The sequence below is a fragment of the Gobio gobio genome (assembly GCF_949357685.1).
Source record: "Gobio gobio genome assembly, chromosome: 21".
Taxonomy (NCBI): Eukaryota; Metazoa; Chordata; class Actinopteri; order Cypriniformes; family Gobionidae; genus Gobio; species Gobio gobio.
The window spans coordinates 36,331,091-36,356,128 of NC_137117.1; the positions used below are offsets into that span (position 1 = coordinate 36,331,091).

Below are 25,038 nucleotides of genomic sequence, written 5' to 3' on the forward strand. Positions count from 1 at the left end.
CACTTCCATTGTGCCAGTGCCAAAACACTCTAACCCGAGGTGCCCTAATGACTACCGCCCTGTAGCACTCACACCCATCGTTATGAAGTGCTTTGAGCGGCTGGTCCTGGAACACCTAAAAGACTCTCTACCATCCACATTGGACTCACACCAGTTTGCCTACCGCAGCAATAGGAGCACAGAGGATGCCGTTTCCATGGCACTGCACTCTGTGCTCACCCATCTGGACCATAAGAACACGTATGCACGCATGCTGTTTGTTGACTTCAGCTCCGCATTCAACACTGTAATCCCATCCAAGTTAATAGCTAAACTTGGAGACCTGGGCATCAACACTTCAATGTGTAACTGGATTTTGGACTTCCTAACTGACAGACCCCAGAATGTTCGTTCAGGATTCACCTGCTCCACATCCATCACACTCAACACTGGTGTACCACAGGGCTGTGTGCTAAGCCCGTTTCTCTACTCCCTCTTCACCGCCGACTGCAAGCCTGTGTATGGATCTAATTCTATCGTCAAGTTTGCGGACGACACTACGGTGATCGGGCTCATCAGCAACAACGATGAGACTGCCTACAGGGAAGAGATCCAGCACCTGGCCACATGGTGCGCTGATAATAACCTGCTCCTCAACACCACCAAAACGAAGGAGCTCATCGTGGACTTCAGGAAAGAGTCAAGAGGGACACACGACACCATCCACATCAATGGAATGGCTGTTGAACGTGTCTCCAGTTTCAAGTTCCTGGGGATCCACATCTCGGCGGACATGTCGTGGACAACCAACACCTCCAGCCTGGTCAAGAAGGCTCACCAGCGCCTCTTCTTCCTGAGGACACTGAGGAAGAATCAGCTCTCCTCGGCTATCCTGGTGAACTTCTACCGCTGCGCAATAGAAAGCATCCTGACCAACTGTGTGGCAGTGTGGTATGGGAGCTGCTCTGTTGCGGAGCGCAAGGCACTGCAGCGGGTGGTGAAAACTGCCCAGCGCATCACAGGGACTCCACTGCCTGCCATCGAACACATCCAGAGGAAACGCTGTCTGCATCGAGCTCGCAGCATCCTCAAGGACTCCACTCACCCAGCCCACAGACTGTTTTCTCTCCTGCCCTCCGGCAGGCGTTTCAGGATCCACCGGACCAGGACCAGCAGACTAAAGAACAGTTTTTTCCCCAGAGCTGTCTCTTTATTGAACTCAAACCCCCGTTGATCCACTTCCCTCATAAACTGATAACTCTCCTACCTCACATCTTCCTTCACTTTGTTATTTGCACTACCGACTGTTTATCACAGTAACAACTGTTTACATATGCATCTTACACTGCCATATCTTAACTGGATTATGCTCATTTGCACTGCCGACTGTATTTATAGTACCAATGTTTACATTTGCATTTTTGCACTGTACTTCTAAATGTAATATGCAACCACTTTCCACTGCACTTTCCACTTTTTTTTCCGGATAGCTCTGTCCATAATTTATTGCACTACCCTAATCCACTGCTATTCCTCATATTAGCCTAACATATTATTGTATACCTCTATCTGTAAAATTCTGTTTATAGTAATAGCCATCTGTATATTGTATTCATAGTACATATTCACCTGTAAATTCTGTTTATAGTAATAGCCATCTGTATATTTATTCACTGTACATATTCACCTGTAAATTCAGTTCTGTTTATAGTAATAACGTCTCTCTATTTATACATATTTATACATATTCAGTACATATCCATGTCCTGCACTAACGCATCCATTGTATATCCTGCACTTGCTGCTATTGCACTTCTGGTTAGACCTAAACTGCATTTCGTTGCCTTGTACTTGTACTTGTGTAATGACAATAAAGTTGAATCTAATCTAATCTAATCTAAGGTCTCTCCACCTAGCACAAGTCTGGGAAGGTTTGGAATAGGGAGACTGAGGAAAAGGGCACGGGTCGACGCATATTAGACTATACCATACTCCTGGCTAGGAGATTCTCCCAATGGGCACACAGATCAGAGAACTCAGCCAACCATCGCCTGAGCTGTGGGGCTGTGGAATATACTAGGGCATGGAGGAAAGCCTCGCCCGCACTCCAGCCGCTGAGAGTCATCTGCAGCTGGCCTCTGCATATTGTTATGAGGATTTTGAAGAGGATTATTTCCTGAATCTCCTGTCTCCATTGGTCCAGCCCCGCTCTAATTCTCCAGGGTCTCCTGTGGACCCGCTCTGCCTTCTTTCCCGCCTACTCTTCCAGGGCCACTTCCGCTGGTTCCATCAGCTCCTCTGCTCCTCTTTTGTTTACTCCACAATGCTGCGTGTATGCTCCTCAGATCTTCCGGTCACCAGCTCCGCCTTGGCTAGAGGATCCTCTGGGGCTCTGCCTCCAGCCGCTGAGCCCCCACTTTGGCTCGGCGACCAGTCAGGTCCACCTTGGCTCCTCCCTCCCTCAGCTCCACTTGGGACCGTTCTTACGGCTCCACAGGGCTCCCTTGTCCCTCCGGCATCGCCTTGGTAATACATGACTCTGCCTGCACCACGGAATTCTAGCCTTCAGCTGCTCTTTGTTCCTTCACCCCTTCGGCTCTATCAGGCTCCACCTTTCCTCTGTCTTGGTCCTCAGTCCTACTGGCTACACCTTAATCATCTGGCACCCGGGCTCAACCTCAGGCACACGTTGCTGTGACTCTGCCTTGGTTTCCTGAACCTTCAGTGTCGGTTGGTCCCATCAACTGTTTGTCTCTGCATGGGTCTCAATTGGCTCAGTCTCCATTAGTCGTTCCACTGGTTTTGTCAGCCAAGCCTCCACCATGGCTCCACCCTCCCTCGACACCGCCCATGGTTTCACCCGCCATCACATTCTCCCAGTTCCTGCCTTTCACCAGCTCCACGTACTACTCCAGAACCCCCACCCTCCCTCCTCAGTTGGACTGTTACGGAGCAAGGGCGTAATGCAACTTTGCATGTTCAGTTAGTGTTTATTATTCCTGTTCCTGTATTCTCCTGAGTGTCAGTTAATTAAAGAATATATACACTCACCTAAAGGATTATTAGGAACACCTGTTCAATTTCTCATGAATGCAATATCTAATCAACCAATCACATGGCAGTTGCTTCAATGCATTTAGGGGTGTGGTCCTGGTCAAGACAATCTCCTGAACTCCAAACTGAATGTCAGAATGGGAAAGAAAGGTGATTTAAGCAATTTTGAGCGTGGCATGGTTGTTGGTGCCAGACGGGCCGGTCTGAGTACAATCTGCTCAGTTACTGGGATTTTCACGCACAACCGGGTTTTCTAGGGTTTACAAAGAATGGTGTGAAAAGGGAAAAACATCCAGTATGCAGCAGTCCTGTGGGCGAAAATGCCTTGTTGATGCTAGAGGTCAGAGGAGAATGGGCCGACTGATTCAAGCTGATAGAAGAGCAACACGCCACAACACGCACAACCTTGAGGCGGATGGGCTATAACAGCAGAAGACCCCACCGGGTACCACTCATCTCCACTACAAATAGGAAAAAGAGGCTACAATTTGCACAAGCTCACCAAAATTGGACAGTTGAAGACTGGAAAAATGGTGCCTGGTCTGATGAGTCTCGATCAACTGCAAGATGCTATCCTATCAATATGGGCCAACATTTCTAAAGAATGCTTTCAGCACCTTGTTGAATCAATGCCACGTAGAATTAAGGCAGTTCTGAAGGCGAAAGGGGGTCAAACAGTATTAGTATGGTGTTCCTAATAATCCTTTAGGTGAGTATATATATATATATATATATATATATATATATTCAATTCTCTGTCGTAGTGTTTACTGACCAATGAAAGCGTTACACTGCCCCAGAAGTCTGCACAAAATCTGATTTGTGAGGTACCTTTGTGCACAAATGCTGCCTACAAAGTAATTGCCTGAAAAGGCAGTGAGGCAATAAGTCAGCTGCCTAAGTGTTTGGATGCAGTCAGTGACTGTTTAGCTTTCACTAGCTTGCTTTTCAATCTTTTTCTCTCCTAGTCCATAATGAATAGATGTTTGCATATTTGCGTGTTTGCAGGCACAGTTCTGCATAACCATTTAAATTTGATCTATTATTCACACAAAGCTATCATATGACTTCAAAAAACAACATAAATAATTTACTTTAAAAGAAAATACTTGTGTAAACTTGATACTTGAAAAATGGGTTAGGTTTATAGGGTTAGGGCTAACCCTAACCCATTTTTCAAATAAGTGTCCAAAAAACATACCCTAACCCACAGACCAGTAAATTAGTGTTGAATGTGGCAGGATCCATTGGTTATATAGCCAAATTATAAATTGCCCAGTAACCCAAATACCTGTAAATTGCTGTTTTGGCAATTCTGGGAAGATTTTATGATGAGAGAGCATTTGTTATGAAATTTGCATCAATGGGAGTATCTAATGATATGTCAATTGGTTGAATCACAAATTGTTACAATGTTGATTTATTTAACTTATTTATCTTATACAGAAGCAGACAGATACACAGAAACAGGGTGACAACTTCTGTGTCCGTTTCTCAAACTCATTTGATGCCACAAGATGGAGCCAGTGAGTCTTAATAAACATGACTGAATGGAATCACAACATCCTCTTTTCATCTAGGATGTTTTACGCATTATATAAAGGATCCAATATATGTAATCTAATATGGCTTGTATTAAGTTTTCAGGTAACACTCCAAAACGACCTCGATAGAGAAACATAAATCCATTTTCCTACAGATCTAAGAATCTCTTATACAAATACACACTAAGGAGAGGGCAAAATTGTGAATTAGGACCCAGACAGCATGCACTTCTGGGACAGATGTGGAATTAAGCCCTTGCATCTGTCCAACAGTATGGCTTGAACACATATCAGCCAGCCACTTTGCCCTTCACTGCAGGAGGGAATTTTGGACTTTTGCGTATACATTTTTGCGTATACATGCTTGTATATGGGAAAATCAAGCACATGAACAATATATTTACCAATGTGTTATTGATTACTAACTCATGTAATGTATATGACATGTCACCATTAACATGTTCAAAATACCTGTACCTTATTTATAGAAAAAGTGTCTGCATTGTCCTGACGTTTTAAGTTAGGGGTATGTCATTGCATGGGGGAAGTTATTCGTTATGGTCATAATTACAGTGTCACAGGTGTCTGCTGCAAGCTACAGAAGATGCTATTAAATGACTGTTGCAAAGTTCCTTTTGAAGTTAGTATCTGTAAACGTACTTCACTTTCACTGGAGCTAATAGCCCCTTCAAAAGCAGCACCAGACTACACTTACTACACTTGATCACTCTAACGTTGTAATTATCCTGATACTGAAAGAGATACTCGGACAGCCGGGTGTGTGCGTGCAGTGCCTGATGGGATATTTAATCACTCTGAAGAGGAGCAGTAGTACATTGCCCACATGCTCTTGGCATTTCCAGACTCACCCAAGCATCAAGATCTGAAGGTCAAAGCAGCTTCGTTTGTCTTCAGCAGCTGGACTCCATCTGTTGATGTAAATGAACCATAACATAATGGACTGTAAGTTGTCAGCAAGGTCACTCAGCAGAAATGTTGACAGCACACACACAAGTTTTCCATTCCGAAAGACCAATATAAAAATATAAACTCAATAAATATATACTTTTGTACACCGATCAGGCATACTATTATGACCACTGAGAGGTGAAGTGAATAACACTGATTATCTCTTCATCACGGCACCTGTTAGTGGGTGGGATATATTAAGCAGCCCGAGAACATTTTGTCTTGAAAGTTGATGTGTTAGAAGCAGGAAAAATGGGAAAGCGTAAGGATTTGAGCAAGTTTGACAAGGGCCAAATTGTGATGGCTAGACGACTGGGTCAGAGCATCTCCAAAACTGCAGCTCTTGTGGGCTGTTCCCGGTCTGCAGTGGTCAGTCTCTATCAAAAGTGCTCCAGTGAAGGAACAGTGGTGAACCGGCGACTGGATCATGGCGACCAAGGCTCATTGATGCACGTGGGGAGCAAAGGCTGGCCATGTGGTCCGATCCAACAGACAAGCTACTGTAGCTCAAATTGCTAAAGAAGTTAATGCTGGTTCTGATAGAAAGGTGTCAGAATACACAGAGCATCACAGTTTGTTGTGTATGGGGCTGCATAGCCGCAGACCAGTCAGGGTGCCCATGCTGACCCCTGTCCACCACCAAAAGCCCCAACAGTGGGCACGTGAGCATCAGAACTGGATCCCGGAGCAATGGAAGAAGGTGGCTTGGTCTGATAAATCACGTTTTCTTTTACATCACGTGGATGGCCGGGTGCGTGTATGTCACTTACCTGGGGAACCCATGGCACCAGGTGCACTATGGGAAGAAGGCAAGGCGGAGGCAGTGATGCTTTGGCCAATGTTCTGCAGGGAAACCTTGGGTCCTGCCATCCATGTGGATGTTACTTTGACACATAACACCTACCTAAGCATTGTTGCAGACCATGTACTCCCTTTCATGGAAACGGTATTCCCTGGTGGCCTCTTTCAGCAGATAATGCTCCTGCCACAAAGCAAAAATATTTCAGGAATGGTTTGAGGAGCACAACAACGAGTTTGAGGTGTTGACTTGGCCTCCAAATTCCCCAGATCTCAATCCAATCAAGCATCTGTGGGATGTGCTGAACAAACAAGTCCGATCCATTGAGGCCCCATCTCACAACTTACAGGACTTCCACAGCACACCGGGTACCACAGCACACCTTCAGGGTTCTAGTGGAGTCCATGCCTTGATGGGTCAGGGCTGTTTTGGCAGCAAAAAGGGGACCAATACAATATTAGGAAGGGCATATTAATGTTATGCCTGATCGGTGAATATTACATCTTGTAAAAAGGGGCATAATAGGTCCCCTTTAATGTCTCTATATCAGGTCTCCTGAGGTATGAAATTGTCACACAGACACACCCACACACTAATCACATGGACTTTGTTTTTTTTTGTCTCCCCTTGGTTAGTTTGACGCCCACAGAGGGGGCGTCAGAGAGCAAACACAGCAGGGTCATGAGGTAGCGCTGTTCCTTTAACATCTCACCACAGCTCATAGTTTAGACCTACTTCCCTCACTGTCTGCCCCACCCTGAGCATTGAAGTTTAACACAGATCCTCCATCGCTGCATGTGTTAGGACAGAAGCTGTTCTCATTTCCACAGTCTGTTGGACTTTAACTGTAGATTTTCTGCCAATATCCACATACCTACCAACGATCACTTCAGGTAAGAAGCTCTTCACAATGTCTTATTTGGTCCTCCTACATGCTTATTTAGCTTTTTTTGCGGAATATACCTCTGCAAACTTGTGTGCAGCTCATGAGGCTTTTTGAGGTTTTGGTTTCCTGGAATTCTTTAAATTCTTTCCACCTCGTCAAAACTGTTCGGTTGAGCTGACACGAACCTTATAAGTCCAAATTTTCTTTTTCACAGTTACAAACTATTAACTTTTCTTATCTGGAATCAGGAATGTGACTTGTCTAGTCTTGTTTTCTAGAAAAACTACTCTAAAAATCATTCAGTCTGAGAAGGAATGTTTTGACCAAGATTTTCAAAAAGAAGATCTAGACTTTTAGCCAAACTTTCATTTAAAACACTTGTGCTGTGTTGAAAACCCTTTACGTAATTTTGTGTTCTTGGTAAAAAAAAAAAAAAGACGTCTTTTAAACCGCTTGTAAACCTCACATTACACAATTTTGTCACCAAATATGGGATTCAAACTTGTTTTCTTTCAGTTAGCACAGGTCATCTTTTGGTAACTGCATTGATCGTATAGGCCTCATTGAAATGAGCTTATGCAACTTGAAAAAGTTCACTCAAGCTTATTTACCAAAATAAAATGAATTGCTTAAAGCTCAGATCAATGAGGCCTATGATCAATCAGTTTCAAAAAGAAATACAAAACCTGTGCTAACGGAAAGAAAAGAAGTAGATAATAAAAACATGGCATCCAACACAATAACATATCATATATGGGGGGGTTTAGTTGCTCTTGGTCAGAACTGTTTTAAAAGTAGTTATCTGCATGATGCCTGTTGCCTTTGGGCTCAGTTATGTTGAATTTAAGATTGTACAACAGTTTCAGGTTATGTTTTAGTGTTGGTAACATGTCCCACATTGTCCCACACAAACTTAGTAATCGTCCCACATTTGGTTTGTTTGATGGTGGTCACCCTATTTGGTCTCACAATGTGTACTAATACTAGAGAACGTTATCTGGATGTGTGGCTATGTGTCATTTCCTCACATCCATGGCAACCCAACATGTTTGGAGTCAGAGGCCTTAGTTAATGTTTAGACTAGACATCAGAACTATGCAGGAATGTCTCGAATACAACCAACAAGCCCTTTTATGGAAAAAAATCAATGAGACATTTCCCAGCAATTACAGCAGATCGGACGAACATGATTCATTGTCAAAGGTACAGGTGTACTGTTGGCAGCATGACACAAGTATTGGTTTGTTATGTGTCTCAATGCACACTCTGAACAAAAGTTAAGACTGCTGCGATACTAATCTGCTCTTCACTAGAATGCACCCTAAATGCATTCACTCTTCAGTGTCCAGTGCATCACGCAGCTTTGCCACACAGATTTCGATAGTTCGTCAGTTGGTGTGCCAAAGATGTAGGCATGGGAGTATTTGTGGGTGCAGATGTGAAGTAAATTAATATTTATGATGTAAACGAATGTTTCATGTGTAAGGTTGCGGTTCGAGGTTTAGAAATGTTTAGAACATGTTTCGAAAAAGCAGCACATAATCTTGCCAAGCAGTGAAGTTCAAGCTGTACTCTGGAATCACAAGTATGAGCTTTTGAAAGTCCAAAATGTGCTTTTATAGCAGAACCGACCCTGTTTCAGATTTCAAATATGCATACTTTACTAATCTCAATACCTTTTTGGGCATGATATTTCTCTTGTATGCAAAGTTATCCTTTTTTCTATGCTGAAGACCAACTATAATTACATATATATGTGACCCGTGCTGGCAAAATGATTCGCAATGAGCACCTTTTCCAAAATTAGTTATTAGTTATTTTCACATTCACTATTAGAAATGATCAAAATGATGTATGATTTGTTTGAATCAGACAAAAAACGACTGAGCTACACCTGTTTAAAAATGTTGAGAAAAATCTAGGTTCCAAAACAAAATCACCCAGCAACCATACCTTAAAATCCCTGGTATTAACACCAAATTTGACACAACAAGTCAACACCAAATATCTATAGGAAAATATATATTATTACTTTTTTTCTCCATGATACCACAATTGTTTGATTAACCTTTATGAGACAGACCTAATATAATGTCACACATAAGATGTTTTTCCCCAACAGTTAACCAAACGTTCACATAAGACATAACAGCCAAGACAGATATTTTGAAGTACTGTGTATATCAGGATTGCGCGCTGTCTGAGGCGCGCAATCACTTTGTGCGCACTCGTCGGATCTGTCAGTCTGTGTTCACAAAGTCTCAAGTCTCAAGTCAAGCCCGTCTCGGGTCAAGTCAAGCCCGTCTCGGGTCAAGTCAAGCCCGTCTCGGGTCAAGTCAAGCCCGTCTCGGGTCAAGTCAAGCCCGCCTCGTCTCGGGTCAAGTCAAGCCCGTCTCGGGTCAAGTCAAGCCCGCCTCGTCTCGGGTCAAGTCAAGCCCGTCGTCTCGTCTCAAGTCAAGCCCGTCGTCTCGTGTCAAGTCAAGCCCGTTGTCTCGTCTCAAGTCAAGCTCATCGTCTCGTCTCAAGTCAAGCCCGTCTCGTCTCAAGTCAAGCTCGTCGTCTCAAGTCAAGCTCGTCGTCTCGTGTCAAGTCAAGCCCGTTGTCTCGTCTCAAGTCAGGCTCATCGTCTCGTCTCAAGTCAAGCCCGTCGTCTCGTCTCAAGTCAAGCCCGTCGTCTCGTCTCAAGTCAAGCCCGTCGTCTCGTCTCAAGTCAAGCCCGTCGTCTCGTCTCAAGTCAAGCCCGTCGTCTCGTCTCAAGTCAAGCCCGTCGTCTCGTCTCAAGTCAAGCCTGTCTTCTCATCTCAAATTAAGCTAGTGGTCTCGTCTCAAGTCAAGCCTGTCGTCTCGTTTCAAGTCAAGCCCGTCGTCTCATCTCAAGTCAAGCCCGCCTCGGGTCAAGTCAAGCCCGTCGTCTCGTCTCAAGTCAAGCCCGTCGTCTCGTCTCAAGTCAAACCTGTCGTCTCGTTTCAAGTCAAGCCCGTCGTCTCGTGTCAAGTCAAGCCCGTTGTCTCGTCTCAAGTCAAGCCCGTCTCGTCTCAAGTCAAGCCCGTCACGTCTCAAGTCAAGCCCGTCGTCTCGTCTCAAGTCAAGCCCGTCGTCTCGTCTAAAGTCAAGCCCGTTGTCTCGTCTCAAGTCAAGCTCGTCGTCACGTCTCAAGTCAAGCCCGTCTCGTCTCAAGTCAAGCTCGTCGTCTCGTCTCAAGTCAAGCTCGTCGTCTCGTCTCAAGTCAAGCCCGTCGTCTCGTGTCAAGTCAAGCCCGTTGTCTCGTCTCAAGTCAAGCTCATCGTCTCGTCTCAAGTCAAGCCCGTCACGTCTCAAGTCAAGCCCGTCGTCTCGTCTCAAGTCAAGCCCGTCGTCTCGTCTCAAGTCAAGCCCGCCGTCTCGTCTCAAGTCAAGCCCGTCGTCTCGTCTCAAGTCAAGCCTGTCTTCTCATCTCAAATCAAGCTAGTGGTCTCGTCTCAAGTCAAGCCTGTCTTCTCATCTCAAATCAAGCTTGACTTGAGACGAGACCACTAGCTTGATTTGAGATGAGAAGACAGGCTTGACTTGAGACGAGACCTGCTTGACTTGAGACAAGGCGGGTTTGACTTGACTTAACCCGAGACGGGCTTGACTTGACCCGAGGCGGGCTTGACTTGAGACGAGACGACGGGCTTGACTTTAAACGAGACGACAGGCTTGACTTGAGACGAGACCACTAGCCTGTCGTCTCGTTTAAAGTCAAGCCCGTCGTCTCGTCTCAAGTCAAGCCCGCCTCGGGTCAAGTCAAGCCCGTCTCGGGTTAAGTCAAGTCAAACCCGCCTTGTCTCAAGTCAAGCAGGTCTCGTCTCAAGTCAAGCCCGTCGTCTCGTCTCAAGTCAAGCCCGTCGTCTCTTCTCAAGTCAAGCCCGTCGTCTCGTCTCAAGTCAAGCCCGTCGTCTCTTCTCAAGTCAAGCTCGTCATCTCGTCGCAAGTCAAGCCCGTCGTCTCGTCTCAAATCAAGCCCGTCATCTCGTCTCAAGTCAAGCCCGTCTCGTCTCAAGTCAAGCCCGTCTCGTCTCAAGTCAAGCCCGCCTTGTCTCAAGTCAAGCCCGTCGTCTCATCTCAAGTCAAGCTCCTCGTCTCGTCTCAAGTCAAGCTCATCGTCTCGTCTCAAGTCAAGCTCATCGTCTCGTCTCAAGTCAAGCTCGTCGTCTCGTCTCAAGTCAAGCTCCTCGTCTCGTCTCAAGTCAAGCTCGTCGTCTCGTCTCAAGTCAAGCTCGTCGTCTCAAGTCAAGCTCGTCGTCACGTCTCAAGTCAAGCCCGTCTCGTCTCCAGTCAAGCTCGTCGTCTCGTCTCAAGTCAAGCTCGTCGTCTCGTCTCAAGTCAAGCTCGTCGTCACGTCTCAAGTCAAGCCCGTCTCATCTCAAGTCAAGCTCGTCGTCTCGTCTCAAGTCAAGCCCGCCTCGTCTCAAGTCAAGCCCGTCGTCTCAAGTCAAGCTCCTCGTCTTCAAGTCAAGCTCGTCGTCTCGTCTCAAGTCAAGCTCGTCGTCTCGTCTCAAGTCAAGCTCGTCGCCTCGTCTCAAGTCAAGCTCGTCGTCTCGTCTCAAGTCAAGCTCGTCGTCTCGTCTCAAGTCAAGCCCGTCGTCTCATCTCAAGTCAAGCTCCTCGTCTCAAGTCAAGCTCGTCGTCTCATCTCAAGTCAAGCTCCTCGTCTCAAGTCAAGCTCGTCGTCTCGTCTCAAGTCAAGCTCCTCGTCTCGTCTCAAGTCAAGCCTGTCATCTCGTCTCAAGTCAAGCTCGTCGTCACGTCTCAAGTCAAGCCCGTCTCGTCTCAAGTCAAGCTCGTCGTCTCGTCTCAAGTCAAGCTCGTCGTCTCATCTCAAGTCAAGCTCCTCGTCTCAAGTCAAGCTCGTCGTCTCGTCTCAAGTCAAGCTCCTCGTCTCGTCTCAAGTCAAGCCTGTCATCTCGTCTCAAGTCAAGCTCGTCGTCACGTCTCAAGTCAAGCCCGTCTCGTCTCAAGTCAAGCTCGTCGTCTCGTCTCAAGTCAAGCTCGTCGTCTCGTCTCAAGTCAAGCTCCTCGTCTCGTCTCAAGTCAAGCCCGTCGTCTCGTCTCAAGTCAAGCTCGTCGTCACGTCTCAAGTCAAGCCCGTCTCATCTCAAGTCAAGCTCCTCGTCTCAAGTCAAGCTCGTCGTCTCGTCTCAAGTCAAGCTCCTCGTCTCAAGTAAAGCTTGTCGTCTCGTCTCAAGTCAAGCTCCTCGTCTCGTCTCAAGTCAAGCCCGTCATCTCGTCTCAAGTCAAGCTCGTCGTCACGTCTCAAGTCAAGCCCGTCGTCTCATCTCAAGTCAAGCTCCTCGTCTCAAGTCAAGCTCGTCGTCTCGTCTCAAGTCAAGCTCCTCGTCTCGTCTCAAGTCAAGCCCGTCGTCTCGTCTCAAGTCAAGCTCGTCGTCACGTCTCAAGTCAAGCCCGTCTCGTCTCAAGTCAAGCCCGTCGTCTCATCTCAAGTCAAGCTCCTCGTCTCAAGTCAAGCTCGTCGTCTCGTCTCAAGTCAAGCTCCTCGTCTCGTCTCAAGTCAAGCCCGTCTCGTCTCAAGTCAAGCTCGTCGTCTCGTCTCAAGTCAAGCCCGTCTCGTCTCAAGTCAAGCTCGTCGTCTCGTCTCAAGTCAAGCTCCTCGTCTCGTCTCAAGTCAAGCCTGTCGTCACGTCTCAAGTCAAGCCCGTCTCGTCTCAAGTCAAGCTCGTCGTCTCGTCTCAAGTCAAGCTCGTCGTCTCGTCTCAAGTCAAGCTCCTCGTCTCGTCTCAAGTCAAGCCCGTCGTCTCGTCTCAAGTCAAGCTCGTCGTCACGTCTCAAGTCAAGCCCGTCTCATCTCAAGTCAAGCTCGTCGTCTCGTCTCAAGTCAAGCTCGTCGTCTCATCTCAAGTCAAGCTCCTCGTCTCAAGTCAAGCTCGTCGTCTCGTCTCAAGTCAAGCTCCTCATCTCGTCTCAAGTCAAGCCCGTCGTCTCGTCTCAAGTCAAGCTCGTCGTCACGTCTCAAGTCAAGCCCGTCTCATCTCAAGTCAAGCTCGTCGTCTCGTCTCAAGTCAAGCTCGTCGTCTCGTCTCAAGTCAAGCTCCTCGTCTCGTCTCAAGTCAAGCCCGTCGTCTCGTCTCAAGTCAAGCTCGTCGTCACGTCTCAAGTCAAGCCCGTCTCGTCTCAAGTCAAGCCCGTCGTCTCATCTCAAGTCAAGCTCCTCGTCTCAAGTCAAGCTTGTCGTCTCGTCTCAAGTCAAGCTCGTCGTCTCGTCTCAAGTCAAGCTCCTCGTCTCGTCTCAAGTCAAGCCCGTCATCTCGTCTCAAGTCAAGCTCGTCGTCACGTCTCAAGTCAAGCCCGTCTCGTCTCAAGTCAAGCTCGTCGTCTCATCTCAAGTCAAGCTCGTCGTCTCGTCTCAAGTCAAGCTCGTCGTCTCGTCTCAAGTCAAGCTCCTCGTCTCGTCTCAAGTCAAGCCCGTCGTCTCGTCTCAAGTCAAGCTCGTCGTCACGTCTCAAGTCAAGCCCGTCTCGTCTCAAGTCAAGCCCGTCGTCTCATCTCAAGTCAAGCTCCTCGTCTCAAGTCAAGCTCGTCGTCTCGTCTCAAGTCAAGCTCCTCGTCTCAAGTCAAGCTCGTCGTCTCGTCTCAAGTCAAGCTCGTCGTCTCGTCTCAAGTCAAGCCCGTCATCTCGTCTCAAGTCAAGCTCGTCGTCACGTCTCAAGTCAAGCCCGTCTCGTCTCAAGTCAAGCTCGTCGTCTCGTCTCAAGTCAAGCTCGTCGTCTCGTCTCAAGTCAAGCTCGTCGTCTCGTCTCAAGTCAAGCTCCTCGTCTCGTCTCAAGTCAAGCCCGTCGTCTCGTCTCAAGTCAAGCTCGTCGTCACGTCTCAAGTCAAGCCCGTCTCGTCTCAAGTCAAGCTCGTCGTCTCGTCTCAAGTCAAGCTCGTCGTCACGTCTCAAGTAAAAAAGGCCGTCTTGTCTCAAGTCAAGCTCGTCGTCTCGTCTCAAGTCAAGCCCGTCTCGTCTCAAGTCAAGCCCGTCGTCTCGTCTCAAGTCAAGCCCGTCGTCTCGTCTCAAGTCAAGCCTGTCGTCTCGTCTCAAGTCAAGCCCGTCGTCTCGTCTCAAGTCAAGCCCGTCGTCTCGTCTCAAGTCAAGCCCGTCGTCTCGTCTCAAGTCAAGCCTGTCGTCTCGTCTCAAGTCAAGCCCGTCGTCTCGTCTCAAGTCAAGCCCGTCGTCTCGTCTCAAGTCAAGCCCATTTGTTTTGTATTTGTTAATTTATGTAAATAAACTGCACTTGGGTTCTCACTTCAACTTGCCTTCAGTGGAAATGCGTTACAGATCGCTAGACGATGGCTTAATGAACTAATTTGTGACAACCTCAAAATCAACATTTTTCACTTGCCTGTAGATTGAAATTATCCTGTGTGGATTCCGACTCCTTTTGCCAGCACGGGTCACCTATAGTATTCACCGAAATTTAGGACTTCTAATTGACCGCAATTGTTTTTAGACATTCTACACCTCTGAAAACATAACATCCCTATCTACCTTCAGTCTCCAAAGCCATGCCTCCTCCAAAAAAACGAAGCAGATTCTGAAAAGCGTCATGAGAAAGGCGAAACGTGCAGCATTATTCAATGAGTTAACATAATTTCCCCTGAAACAGGAAGACAGGGCGTGATATATCAAGCAGCTTCTTCCCATTTTTAAAACAGCCAATAGCGTTTCATTTATATCACAGTTTGACTAGAACCTTTCAGCTCGGCCGCAGTTTTCTCCTAATCTCTAACCATTTCTCATCATAATCTCCTTCATATCGCTTTGAAATACAGCATTCAAATGGGTCCGACATGTTTTGTTGTATGCGCCCACTTGCGCACGATTCGCTCTGTGATATCGTGTCTCTGAACTGGAGCAGAATGTGCGCTGCGGCGGTGCGCGTGAAACTAACGTGAAACCAGACTTCATTTGCCTCAACTGAAAGCATATTTACATTGTCTGAATCGTTCCCTATTCCCTATATAGTGCACTATGTGCCATTTACCATGTGTGAACAAGTGACCGATTTCAGCAGCAGCTTCAGCTTCTATTTATAATTTAGGGGGTGGGACGCTTCAGATTCTAGAGAGTATTTGATTGGACAGAAGATGTGATGAGAAGTCTGAGGTGATGTCATAAAAATCTGTGATCCAGTGTAACGGAAGTGAGAGAATCTAAATTTTGAAATTTGAACGCTTATATCTCCTAAATGCGAATTTTGTCATTGATTTGGAGCACATTAGCTTATTAATGACCTTAAGGCTAACATATTAATACTAACAGCTAAAAAACTTACATTTTGATTTCAGGAGGCCTTTAAATTACCTCATGCCTCAAACAAATCACATGACATTACAATAGCACTGAACGTTAACAACTGAACTTACAGAGCTCTAAGTTTGTTGTACCACCTGACTGCTGAAGATTCCTTTCGGTGTTGATAGTGTTGACATGGAAAATAATAAATCTGAGTCTGAGGATGTGAACAGAACGTCAGGTTGCCGTCTCCTGATTACGTTTACGAGAGCGTGAACGCAGCATAAACTCATTGTTTTGGTTCAGGAGGAACTGTTAAAGGCGGCTGCTGTTTGTTTTTGGCGCTCGGTGGCTGTCTAGCCACAACTCTTGACTGCATAGCCTTATGGATCGCGCTGATGACGTGCTGTCTGTGCAAGCAGGTGTGCATACGTTAATACATAAGCCTGCGTTGACAGGCAAGTAGGGCACTTTGTATCAATGATTGGACAAACATTTTTTGGTCCTGAGACTTACACAGAATATATATATATATATATATATATATATTCTGTGTAAGTCTCAGGACCAAAAAATGTTTGTCCAATCATTGATACAAAGTGCCCCAAATGTATATGTATATGTATATGTATATATATGTATATGTGTGTGTAAAAAAAAAAGACCACTTTTTGACCAACACTTATAACAAAAATTGTTTATAAAAAAATGCCTACCTTTTAACCTTTACAATGCTTTGTTTTTCTAGAATTGAATTGAAACCCTATGTTGTTTTATTGTGGGAACCATGAGGAAGTAGGTATTTCAGGACAAGCTGTGAGCTACTCTGATGTGTGTGTGTGTGTGTGTGTGTGTGTGTGTGTGTGTGTGTGTGTGTGTGTGTGTGTGTGTGTGTGTGTGTGTGTGTGTGTGTGTGTGTGTGTGTGTGTGTGTGTGTGTGTGTGTGTGTGTGTGTGTGTGTGTGTGTGTGTGTGTGTGTGTGTGTGTGTGTGTGTGTGTGTGTGTGTGTGTGTGTGTGTGTGTGTGTGTGTGTGTGTGTGTGTGTGTGTGTGTGTGTGTGTGTGTGTGTGTGTGTGTGTGTGTGTGTGTGTGTGTGTGTGTGTGTGTGTGTGTGTGTGTGTGTGTGTGTGTGTGTGTGTGTGTGTGTGTGTGTGTGTGTGTGTGTGTGTGTGTGTGTGTGTGTGTGTGTGTGTGTGTGTGTGTGTGTGTGTGTGTGTGTGTGTGTGTTACAGCATGCCTCTTGGGGGTGGAAACAAATGTGGCTGCTGCCAGAAAACCGTGTACTTTGCAGAGGAAGTGCAGTGTGAAGGACGGAGCTTCCACCGATCCTGCTTCTTGTGCAGTAAGTCCTGCTCTTTCTTCCTGTGTCCAGCACCATGACCCATAAGTCCACGCAGTCTCAGAATAGATCAGTGTGTTTCACAAAGTTTACTAAGGGCATAATTAATACATAATTTGTATGATTTGAATTCCGAAGATGAACAAAAGTTGTACGGGTTTGGAACCACATGAGGGAGAGTAGCCTAATTAATGACAGAATTTTTATTTTCGGGTGAGCTATCCCTACAATTCATTATTACTTACATTTAAAGCATATGGCATCTACTATGATTTGGGAGAAACTACTTCTAATCATGGATACTGTTTAAGATGGATCATATCCGAATCAGGCAGGTGGTAAGATGAGACTTTTTCCAACAGTTTCAGACTATACTATGTGAAGTAAAGGCTGTTCTCTGGCGCCCTCTTCTGTTTGTCTTTATAAACCACTTTATGGTGTATAATATTACCCTGCTTTGGGCCCTCAAAGGCCTCTGCATTCCAGACACTGTCTGCAGAAAAAGAAAATCAAAGCCCCTTTAATCAAAAATTCACATGACCCTACACTCTAAAAAAAAAAAGGTTCTATATTGCACCAAAAATGGCTCTTGGCTCGTAATCATAGGGGAACCTTTTTTAGTGCTATATAGCACCAATTTTGGTGCTTCAGCGGTTCTTCAGCGGTTCTTCAGCGGTTCTTCAGAGGTTCTTCAGAGGTTCTTCACCGGTTCTTCACCGGTTCTTTGACTAAGGTGCTATATAGCACCTCTGAAGAACCGCTGAAGAACCACTGAAGCACCAAAATTGGTGCTATATAGCACTAAAAAAGGTTCCCCTATGATTACGAGCCTTTTTTTTTAGAGTGTACAGAGGTGTTTCTACAAGACAAGGCTTTAGGATTGCAACATTCACAGAACTAGCACTAGTACTATTGATCCACGGTACATCAATATTTCAGAAGAAAGCAATTGCACAATCTTTTTCTAATATAAATAACATATTCATAGTTTCTCAACTAAATAATATACAGTATATATTTCTAGCAATCATATATTATAATATCCTCCTGCTCGACACACTTCACTGTTGTTGAAATCTTGAAGCAGAAGGTCACTGTAGAAAACGTTTATCTATGTGTCTTGTCAAATTCACTCATCCTTTTCCTCATTTCAGTGGTGTGCAGGAAAAATCTCGACAGCACTACAGTGGCCGTCCATGAGAATGAGATCTACTGCAAGGCCTGTTACGGCAAAAAATATGGACCCAAAGGCTACGGCTACGGCGCTGGTGCAGGAACTCTGAGCATGGACAAAGGGGAGTCGCTGGGCATTAAAGCCGAGGAGTAAGAATACACTTGCTGATTCTTAAATATCACTCCATATATTATTCAAGTCTAGACTTTTGTCTGTCAGAATGTACACTTTATCTTATTCTGGCCAAGAAACGCTCACTTTACAGTATATGGAAAGAGTCTGACTGACATGTAAAGCAAAGCAACCAGAATGTTTTGGATGCTCTGCTTAGATGTTCTGCTATAAATGCATTCCATTTATAGCATCCAAGCTGCCCTTTCAATGATTTGGAATGTAGCACACAAGTTGTGAAGACCACTTACAATATTACCACATTACACTTATAATATCTTTATGGCTTATTTTGCCCCTTTTAGAGCTTGACAGCTTTTAGTCCCCATCCACTTTCATTGCATGGAAAAGAGCAGCATGAACATTGTTCAAAACTTCTTCATTTGTGTTCCATATGAGAAAGAAAGTCAGACAGATTTGGAATGTTTTAGAGATCACAGAATTAAAAATTTTTGTGGGCAACTATACTCATCCTCTCCAAGGGTCATTTTGACCCGACACTCATTCTTACTTTCCTTTCTTTTCTTTTTTTTAAATCAAGCTTTCATCGGAGTGGTACAAGACTTTATGACTTTTGTCACACGTGAACCTGGAATACACACAAAATAATGGAGTGGATTCGACAAGTTTTTGTAGTTGTAATAAAAATAACAAATCCTGACCCCCATAGGAATGAATGGAATGAGAGGAATTTGTCAAAAAAAAAAAAAAACTATTCTGGCACAGTCCAGAACAAACACACACACAAATGAAGGCATGAGACATTAGAACATCCCCAATGCTGAACACATTCAAATGCGTACACACTCCTGTAAATACACACACACACACACACACACACACACACACACACACACACACACACACACACACACACACACACACACACACACACCCAGGAATTCCCATTCAAATGAACGGGGGTCATATAACTAGGACAATGTTTTTATTTTTATAAATTTTTTTTTAAAAATAAAAATCAGTCACAAATGCAGACTGCACACAGATATGAAGTGGTTAGATTTGAACATATTTACAACACAGAATACCTTGCATTTTAGTATTAATAGAAAACCCTAAGAAATGCTCAAAATTAAAACTAAAAATGCTAAAACTTTACCAAAAAAATACTTTATAATGACTAAATTATATACACGAATGTATACCGAAGAAAAAATCTGAAGAACTGCCTTTAGGACCCAGGGGAACAATTAATTTGCTCCATATAGAGCTATAAGGCCACCCAGGCAAGAGTCTTGAAATATCATGTTAGGTTTTTTTTCCACAAGAGGTGTGAGGCTGAGCTGTTTTAAGCTTGTGCATGTAACGGAGAGTTATTTTGTATTTAAGTTATATTATTAAAATCTAAGTATTGATCAAATCCGGTAGTTTAGATGTAAATAAAATGACAAAAATAACAAAAACATCTCCTCCAAAGAAATTGATCAAAATGAATGGCTTTCTGGGCATTTAAAATTAATGTTTATAATTTTAGGGATTCAGGTCATTTTGACCTACAAGGGAAGGATTTGTTACAGGTACAGGAGGAAAGGATGGTGTGTTTGCATGAATCTAGTAAACTGTGTTCATCATCTGACTCTTGTGTTGTGTGTCTCTTGATTGCAGGCCTCAAGAGCACCGGCCAACCAATAACCCAAACACATCCAAGTTTGCTCAAAAGTTTGGCAGCTCTGATGTTTGTCCACGGTGTAGCAAGGCCGTCTACGCGGCTGAAAAAGTCATAGGGGCAGGAAATGTAAGTCGAAAGCAGAAACAACAGGAGGAAATGCTGTGGTGGCGCACTAAAATTAAATAAGCCACCATTTATGGTTGTGTAAGCTTTGGACATGGTCTCCATTGAGCGGCTGTTGTCTTCCTTCCTCTGCAGGCGTGGCACAAGGGTTGTTTCCGATGTGCAATGTGCGGAAAGGGCTTGGAATCCACAACTTTAGCTGACAAGGATGGAGAAATCTACTGCAAAGGCAAAGTATCCTTTCTCTTTTGAGGGGTTCTGCTTGTACAACATACAACGACATTGCTTGTACAACGTCAACTGATGAAAACTACAAGCACAATAACGGAACAAAATTATTTAAAACAAAAGCCAGAGCAAATACTTTACATTGTAACAACATTTTTATATAGAACCAATACAGAAACAAACTATCTGTGAAATGAGATACTTGAGTGCACACAATAACGTCCGATATGGGGGTGATTTCGGACACAAATTCTGTCATTTTTATCATTTAATTCATACAATAAATGCTGTTTTGGCACACTTGAATGTTGCTGTATCTGCCTCTGTTCAGGCAAAATGGCAGCGCACATTTGAATCTATCATCTCTTTCTCTTCACCTCTAGTTTCAGCACAAAACAAACATAAATAAACATCAGACAGTATGTTGAATGATACAGTACAACTTACCGAAATGTATAATGTCTCATCTAATCGCTCAATCAGTGTTTACGTATACCTCAGGAAAGCCATTTATTGTCCATAAACTTGATAGTTAGCAAGAAAAACTAACTCTAGAGAGGAGAATTTATAAATATATGCTGTAATATTACACTTTCCAATATGTTTTTGACCTGTGAGTGATCTTATGAGTAGAAATAAGTTGATATTAAAAACTGCCGTATGTGCAATTCAAATGTTTGTATACAACTCGGTTTGTAATTGAGAGTTGATCTTAAGATCAATGTACAATCTGAAAGGCTTACAGCATTAGTTGAGAGATTGTTTTCCTTAAGAAATATGTACATACTTACCAGATGTATATTCAAACTAATCAAAATCATATCAAATCAAGAGCTTGTGCACTGTAAAAATATGATCAGCAAGTCATGATAACTTGTTTTTACATTAAAAAAGTTTTCAACTTTGTTTATAAGATATAGCATATTCAACTTATTTTTAAAGGGATATTTCACCCAAAAATGAAAATTAGTCCATGATTTACTCACCTTCAAGTCATATGACATTCTTTCAGACGAATACAATCAGAGTTATATTAAAATAGTCCTGACTCTTCCAAGCTTTATAATGGCATGCAGTGAATTGTTGGGTCATTTTTGAAGTTCATGAAGCTTAACTGGGTTAATAAAGGCCTTCTGAAGCAAGGTGGCTCATTTGTGTGAGAAAAATATCCATATTTAAAACTTAATAGACTGAAATAACTACACTCTAAAAAAAAAAGGTTCTATATTGCACCAAAAATGGTTCTTGTCTCGTAATCATAGGGGAACCTTTTTTAGTGCTATATAGCACCAATTTTGGTGCTTCAGTGGTTCTTCAGCGGTTCTTCAGAGGTTCTTCACTGGTTCTTTGACTAAGGTGCTATATAGCACCTCTGAAGAACCGCTGAAGAACCTCTGAAGAACCGCTGAAGAACCTCTGAAGAACCGCTGAAGAACCACTGAAGCACCAAAATTGGTGCTATATAGCACTAAAAAAGGTTCCCCTATGATTACGAGCCTTTTTTTTTAGAGCGCGCTTCCGGCGGTACGCAGGTCTTACGGCGAAAGAGTAACCCTTGACGCATATGTACTGTATTGACGAACGCAGAAGCTCAGAGGATAGAGCTAAACAAAACACTGGTCATGTACTAGAAGTCTAAAACGAGTATTTCTCAAGAGAAATGGCGGAGGATTTCGATATAAGAGAAGAGGGGCTTGAGTTTGTTGCCCAGCCCTATCTATGAGAGGAGTCAAAGCTTGCAATGCTTCTATACATCGTGTCAAGGGTTACTCTTTCACCGTAAGACCTGCGTACCGCTGACCGCCGGAAGCTAGTTATTTTAGTTTATAAAGTTTTAAATATGGATATTTTTCTTACACAAATGCACCACTTCGCTTTAGAAGGCCTTTAATAACCCCCCGGGGCCGTGTGGAGCAGTTATATGATGGATAGATGCATTTTTATGGACTTCAAAAATGACCCAACAAGTCACTGCCTTTATAAAGCTTGGAAGAGCCAGGACTTTAATATAACTCTGATTGTATTCGTCTGAAAGTAGAAAGTCATATACACCTAGGATGACTTGAGGGTGAGTAAATCATGGGCTAACTTTCATTTTTGTGTGAACTATCCCTTTAAGCCAGTTTAATGTCCTTTAAGTTGAAATGACTTGTATATCTAAGTTGTACTTTAAGGCAGTAACTTTTTTTACAGTGTAAATTGGAATTGATTTGTAAAATCTGTCAATACTCAGCCCTAATAGCACCTAGAATCATGGTAGCGAGATTTGCATGACCAACACCACATTGTCTTAATAATTTGAAGAATTAAAAATCTTTACCATTCTCATGGTGTCATATTAACGTTCTCATCTTGTGCTCTACACAGGTTGCTATGCCAAAAGCTTTGGACCAAAAGGCTTTGGATATGGTCAAGGTGCTGGGGCGCTGTCACACACTCAATAGATCAACTTACCCTATAGATACAGTACATTCCCCATTGTGAGCATCTGCAGAAGCAGGTGTGAGTAATTGCATGTCAGTGTCTTCAAAAAAAGAAATTGGTGTCAGTCGAGAAGGAAACCACAGTTCAGATTCTGTCTAATTCTTAAACAAGACGACACATTCCACATTTCAACACATTCCACAGGACATCATGTCGTCGTCTTAAACCCATAAACATCTCTTCTTAACACTTGAGAAGTGCCAAATGCTTGGAAGAACGTCAAGTATGTAAACAAAACATGGGATTAACACTTAATCTGCTCACCTAAAATGTTCACTTGAGTTTGTACAGATTTATTGCAACCTGAGCTGTGCTGTTACGTCAGTATGTACTCTCTGTTCTCTAATGGATCTGCATATCCAGTTTAATAGTTGACCACATGCTTCCCTGAGCTTTAATCACTGTAAAGAATGTTCCCCGTGGCTCTACTCAAAGCATGAGCGATTCACAAGCACTCCCTGGCTAAAGATGCACTAAGTTTATTTCACTGTCAGTGGAAAAATATATCATGTATGCATTCTGCATAGAAATAGAAGTAAAAGTATAAATATGCACAATTTTGATGTCTTTTCTTATTTCTGTCCATGAATAGTTGCTGAATGCAAATCTTTAAAATATTGTATGTGTATAAAATGAATACCTTTCTAGCAGAGGGTGTTTCTTACAAATTATTCTTGATATCACACATTCAGCCCACATCCTTCAGTACATTTCTTTGTAAGAGTGTGTTTACCTGTCAACATCTGGGACACGGTTGAGTCAAGTTGGCCTTTTTGAGAACAAATGCAAATGATTTAGTTGCTATTTATGGTATTTTTTTATAATTTTATTTTCATTGGATAATTCAAAATTTTTTGGGTCAATACAGGTTTTTGAAAGAAGCATTTTATGCTCACCAAGGCTGCATTAATTGAATCAAAAACACAGTAAAAACAGTGAAATATTACAATTTAATATAACTGTTTTCTATTGTAATATATTTTAAAATGTAATTTATTCCTGTGATCAAAGCTGAATTTTTCGCTTCATTCCTCCAGTCTCCTCCATTGTCACACGATCCTTCAGAAATCAGTCTAATATGATGATTTGATGATTATTTCAGTTGTACTAATTAATATACTTTTGCTGACATACCATTTACAAGGCCTCTTTTGATTTTCTATACAGTCAACCCAAAATGTATTCAGACACTTTCTCACATTATCACAGTTTATTCGCTATAGTTCAGAAAATGGTAATAAAATATGACAAGAACTCAGAGTTAAAGGGGTCATGAACTGCGTTGTTTTATTGTTTTATGATGTTTCCTGGGGTGCACTTGTAATGTTAGAATACTTTTTACATCAAAAATTGTCATAATTTATAAATAAAAGGCATTTTACCTACCCTGATTTTAGCCCTCTGCTCTGAACGCTCCATTTTAAGGGGCGTGTTCGCTGAGAGACTTCTGGATATCACAGTGTTGTGATTGGCTAATGTCTTTGCATTTGAAATAGCTAAGTATTACTCTCTTTTTTAGTGCGTTTTTACTATTACAGTGCGGTAAACTAAATCGTGAAAAGTGTTGCATTACATTTAGATCTATGGCATTATATTAAGATTGTGGCATCATATTTAGATCCGAAGCTGCTTTTCCATCGGGCCAAACTGTTCTCTTTGTTTATTAACCGGTCCATTCCATGTCAGTCGTTGCCTTGGTAATGCAAGAGTTTACAGGATGATATGCAATGTAAATATCGACTGCGTTAAGAAGGATGACCAGATATAAATATAAATATATATATATAAATTTTTTTTTTTTTTTAACTATTATGGTGGCCTGGTGTCTATAAAAGCTTTTATTAGATTAACAAGGAAGTTTTCAGTTCTGAAACATAACCTCTTATATCTGGGGGCGGCAGTGGCTCAGTGGTTCATGTAGGTTGTCTACTAACTGGAAGGTTGGTGGTTCTATCCCCGGTTGGGTCTTTTGAAAGCGCTATATAAATGCAGTCCATTTACCACATGTCAAAAGCTCAAGGGAAATTTGATTTCTCAGTTCATGACCCCTTTAAATTGTGTCAGAACAAATTCATCTTGATAATGTCAGATAACGTTGATAGAAAGGTATGTAATGGATTACAATCAACCAATCAGCTGCTAAATTTAAGTACACAATTAGATAATACCAATTAGGTCAACCAATGACCAAGCAATGCTTCAGGTCGCATTAGCAATTAAAGAAAAAAAAAAAACACGCAAGCAAAACATGGTCAGGTCAAAGTGTCTGAACAAGTTTTTATCAGTTTTACTGGTAGTCCACTGTATGAAGAATTTGTGGGTATAATGTCACAGTTTACTGTATTTTGCAATCTTCACTTACATAAATGAACTAGTGTCCTGCACCCACTAGTAAAAATATTAT

The 25,038-nt window shown here is 43.1% G+C and overlaps 1 protein-coding gene across 1 annotated transcript; it reads left to right on the forward strand.

Annotated features, from left to right (window-relative positions):
• The first annotated feature begins 6,990 nt into the window (after window positions 1–6,990).
• Window positions 6,991–24,020, forward strand: csrp1a (cysteine and glycine-rich protein 1a). The gene is made up of 6 exons (XM_079802972.1): window positions 6,991–7,238; window positions 16,718–16,827; window positions 17,979–18,147; window positions 19,796–19,925; window positions 20,058–20,151; window positions 22,518–24,020. Exons 2-6 carry the CDS (start codon window positions 16,719–16,721, stop codon window positions 22,592–22,594), a joined length of 579 nt encoding a protein of 192 aa, XP_079659098.1. The 5' UTR covers window positions 6,991–7,238; window position 16,718; the 3' UTR covers window positions 22,595–24,020.
• The last annotated feature ends 1,018 nt before the right edge of the window (window positions 24,021–25,038 follow it).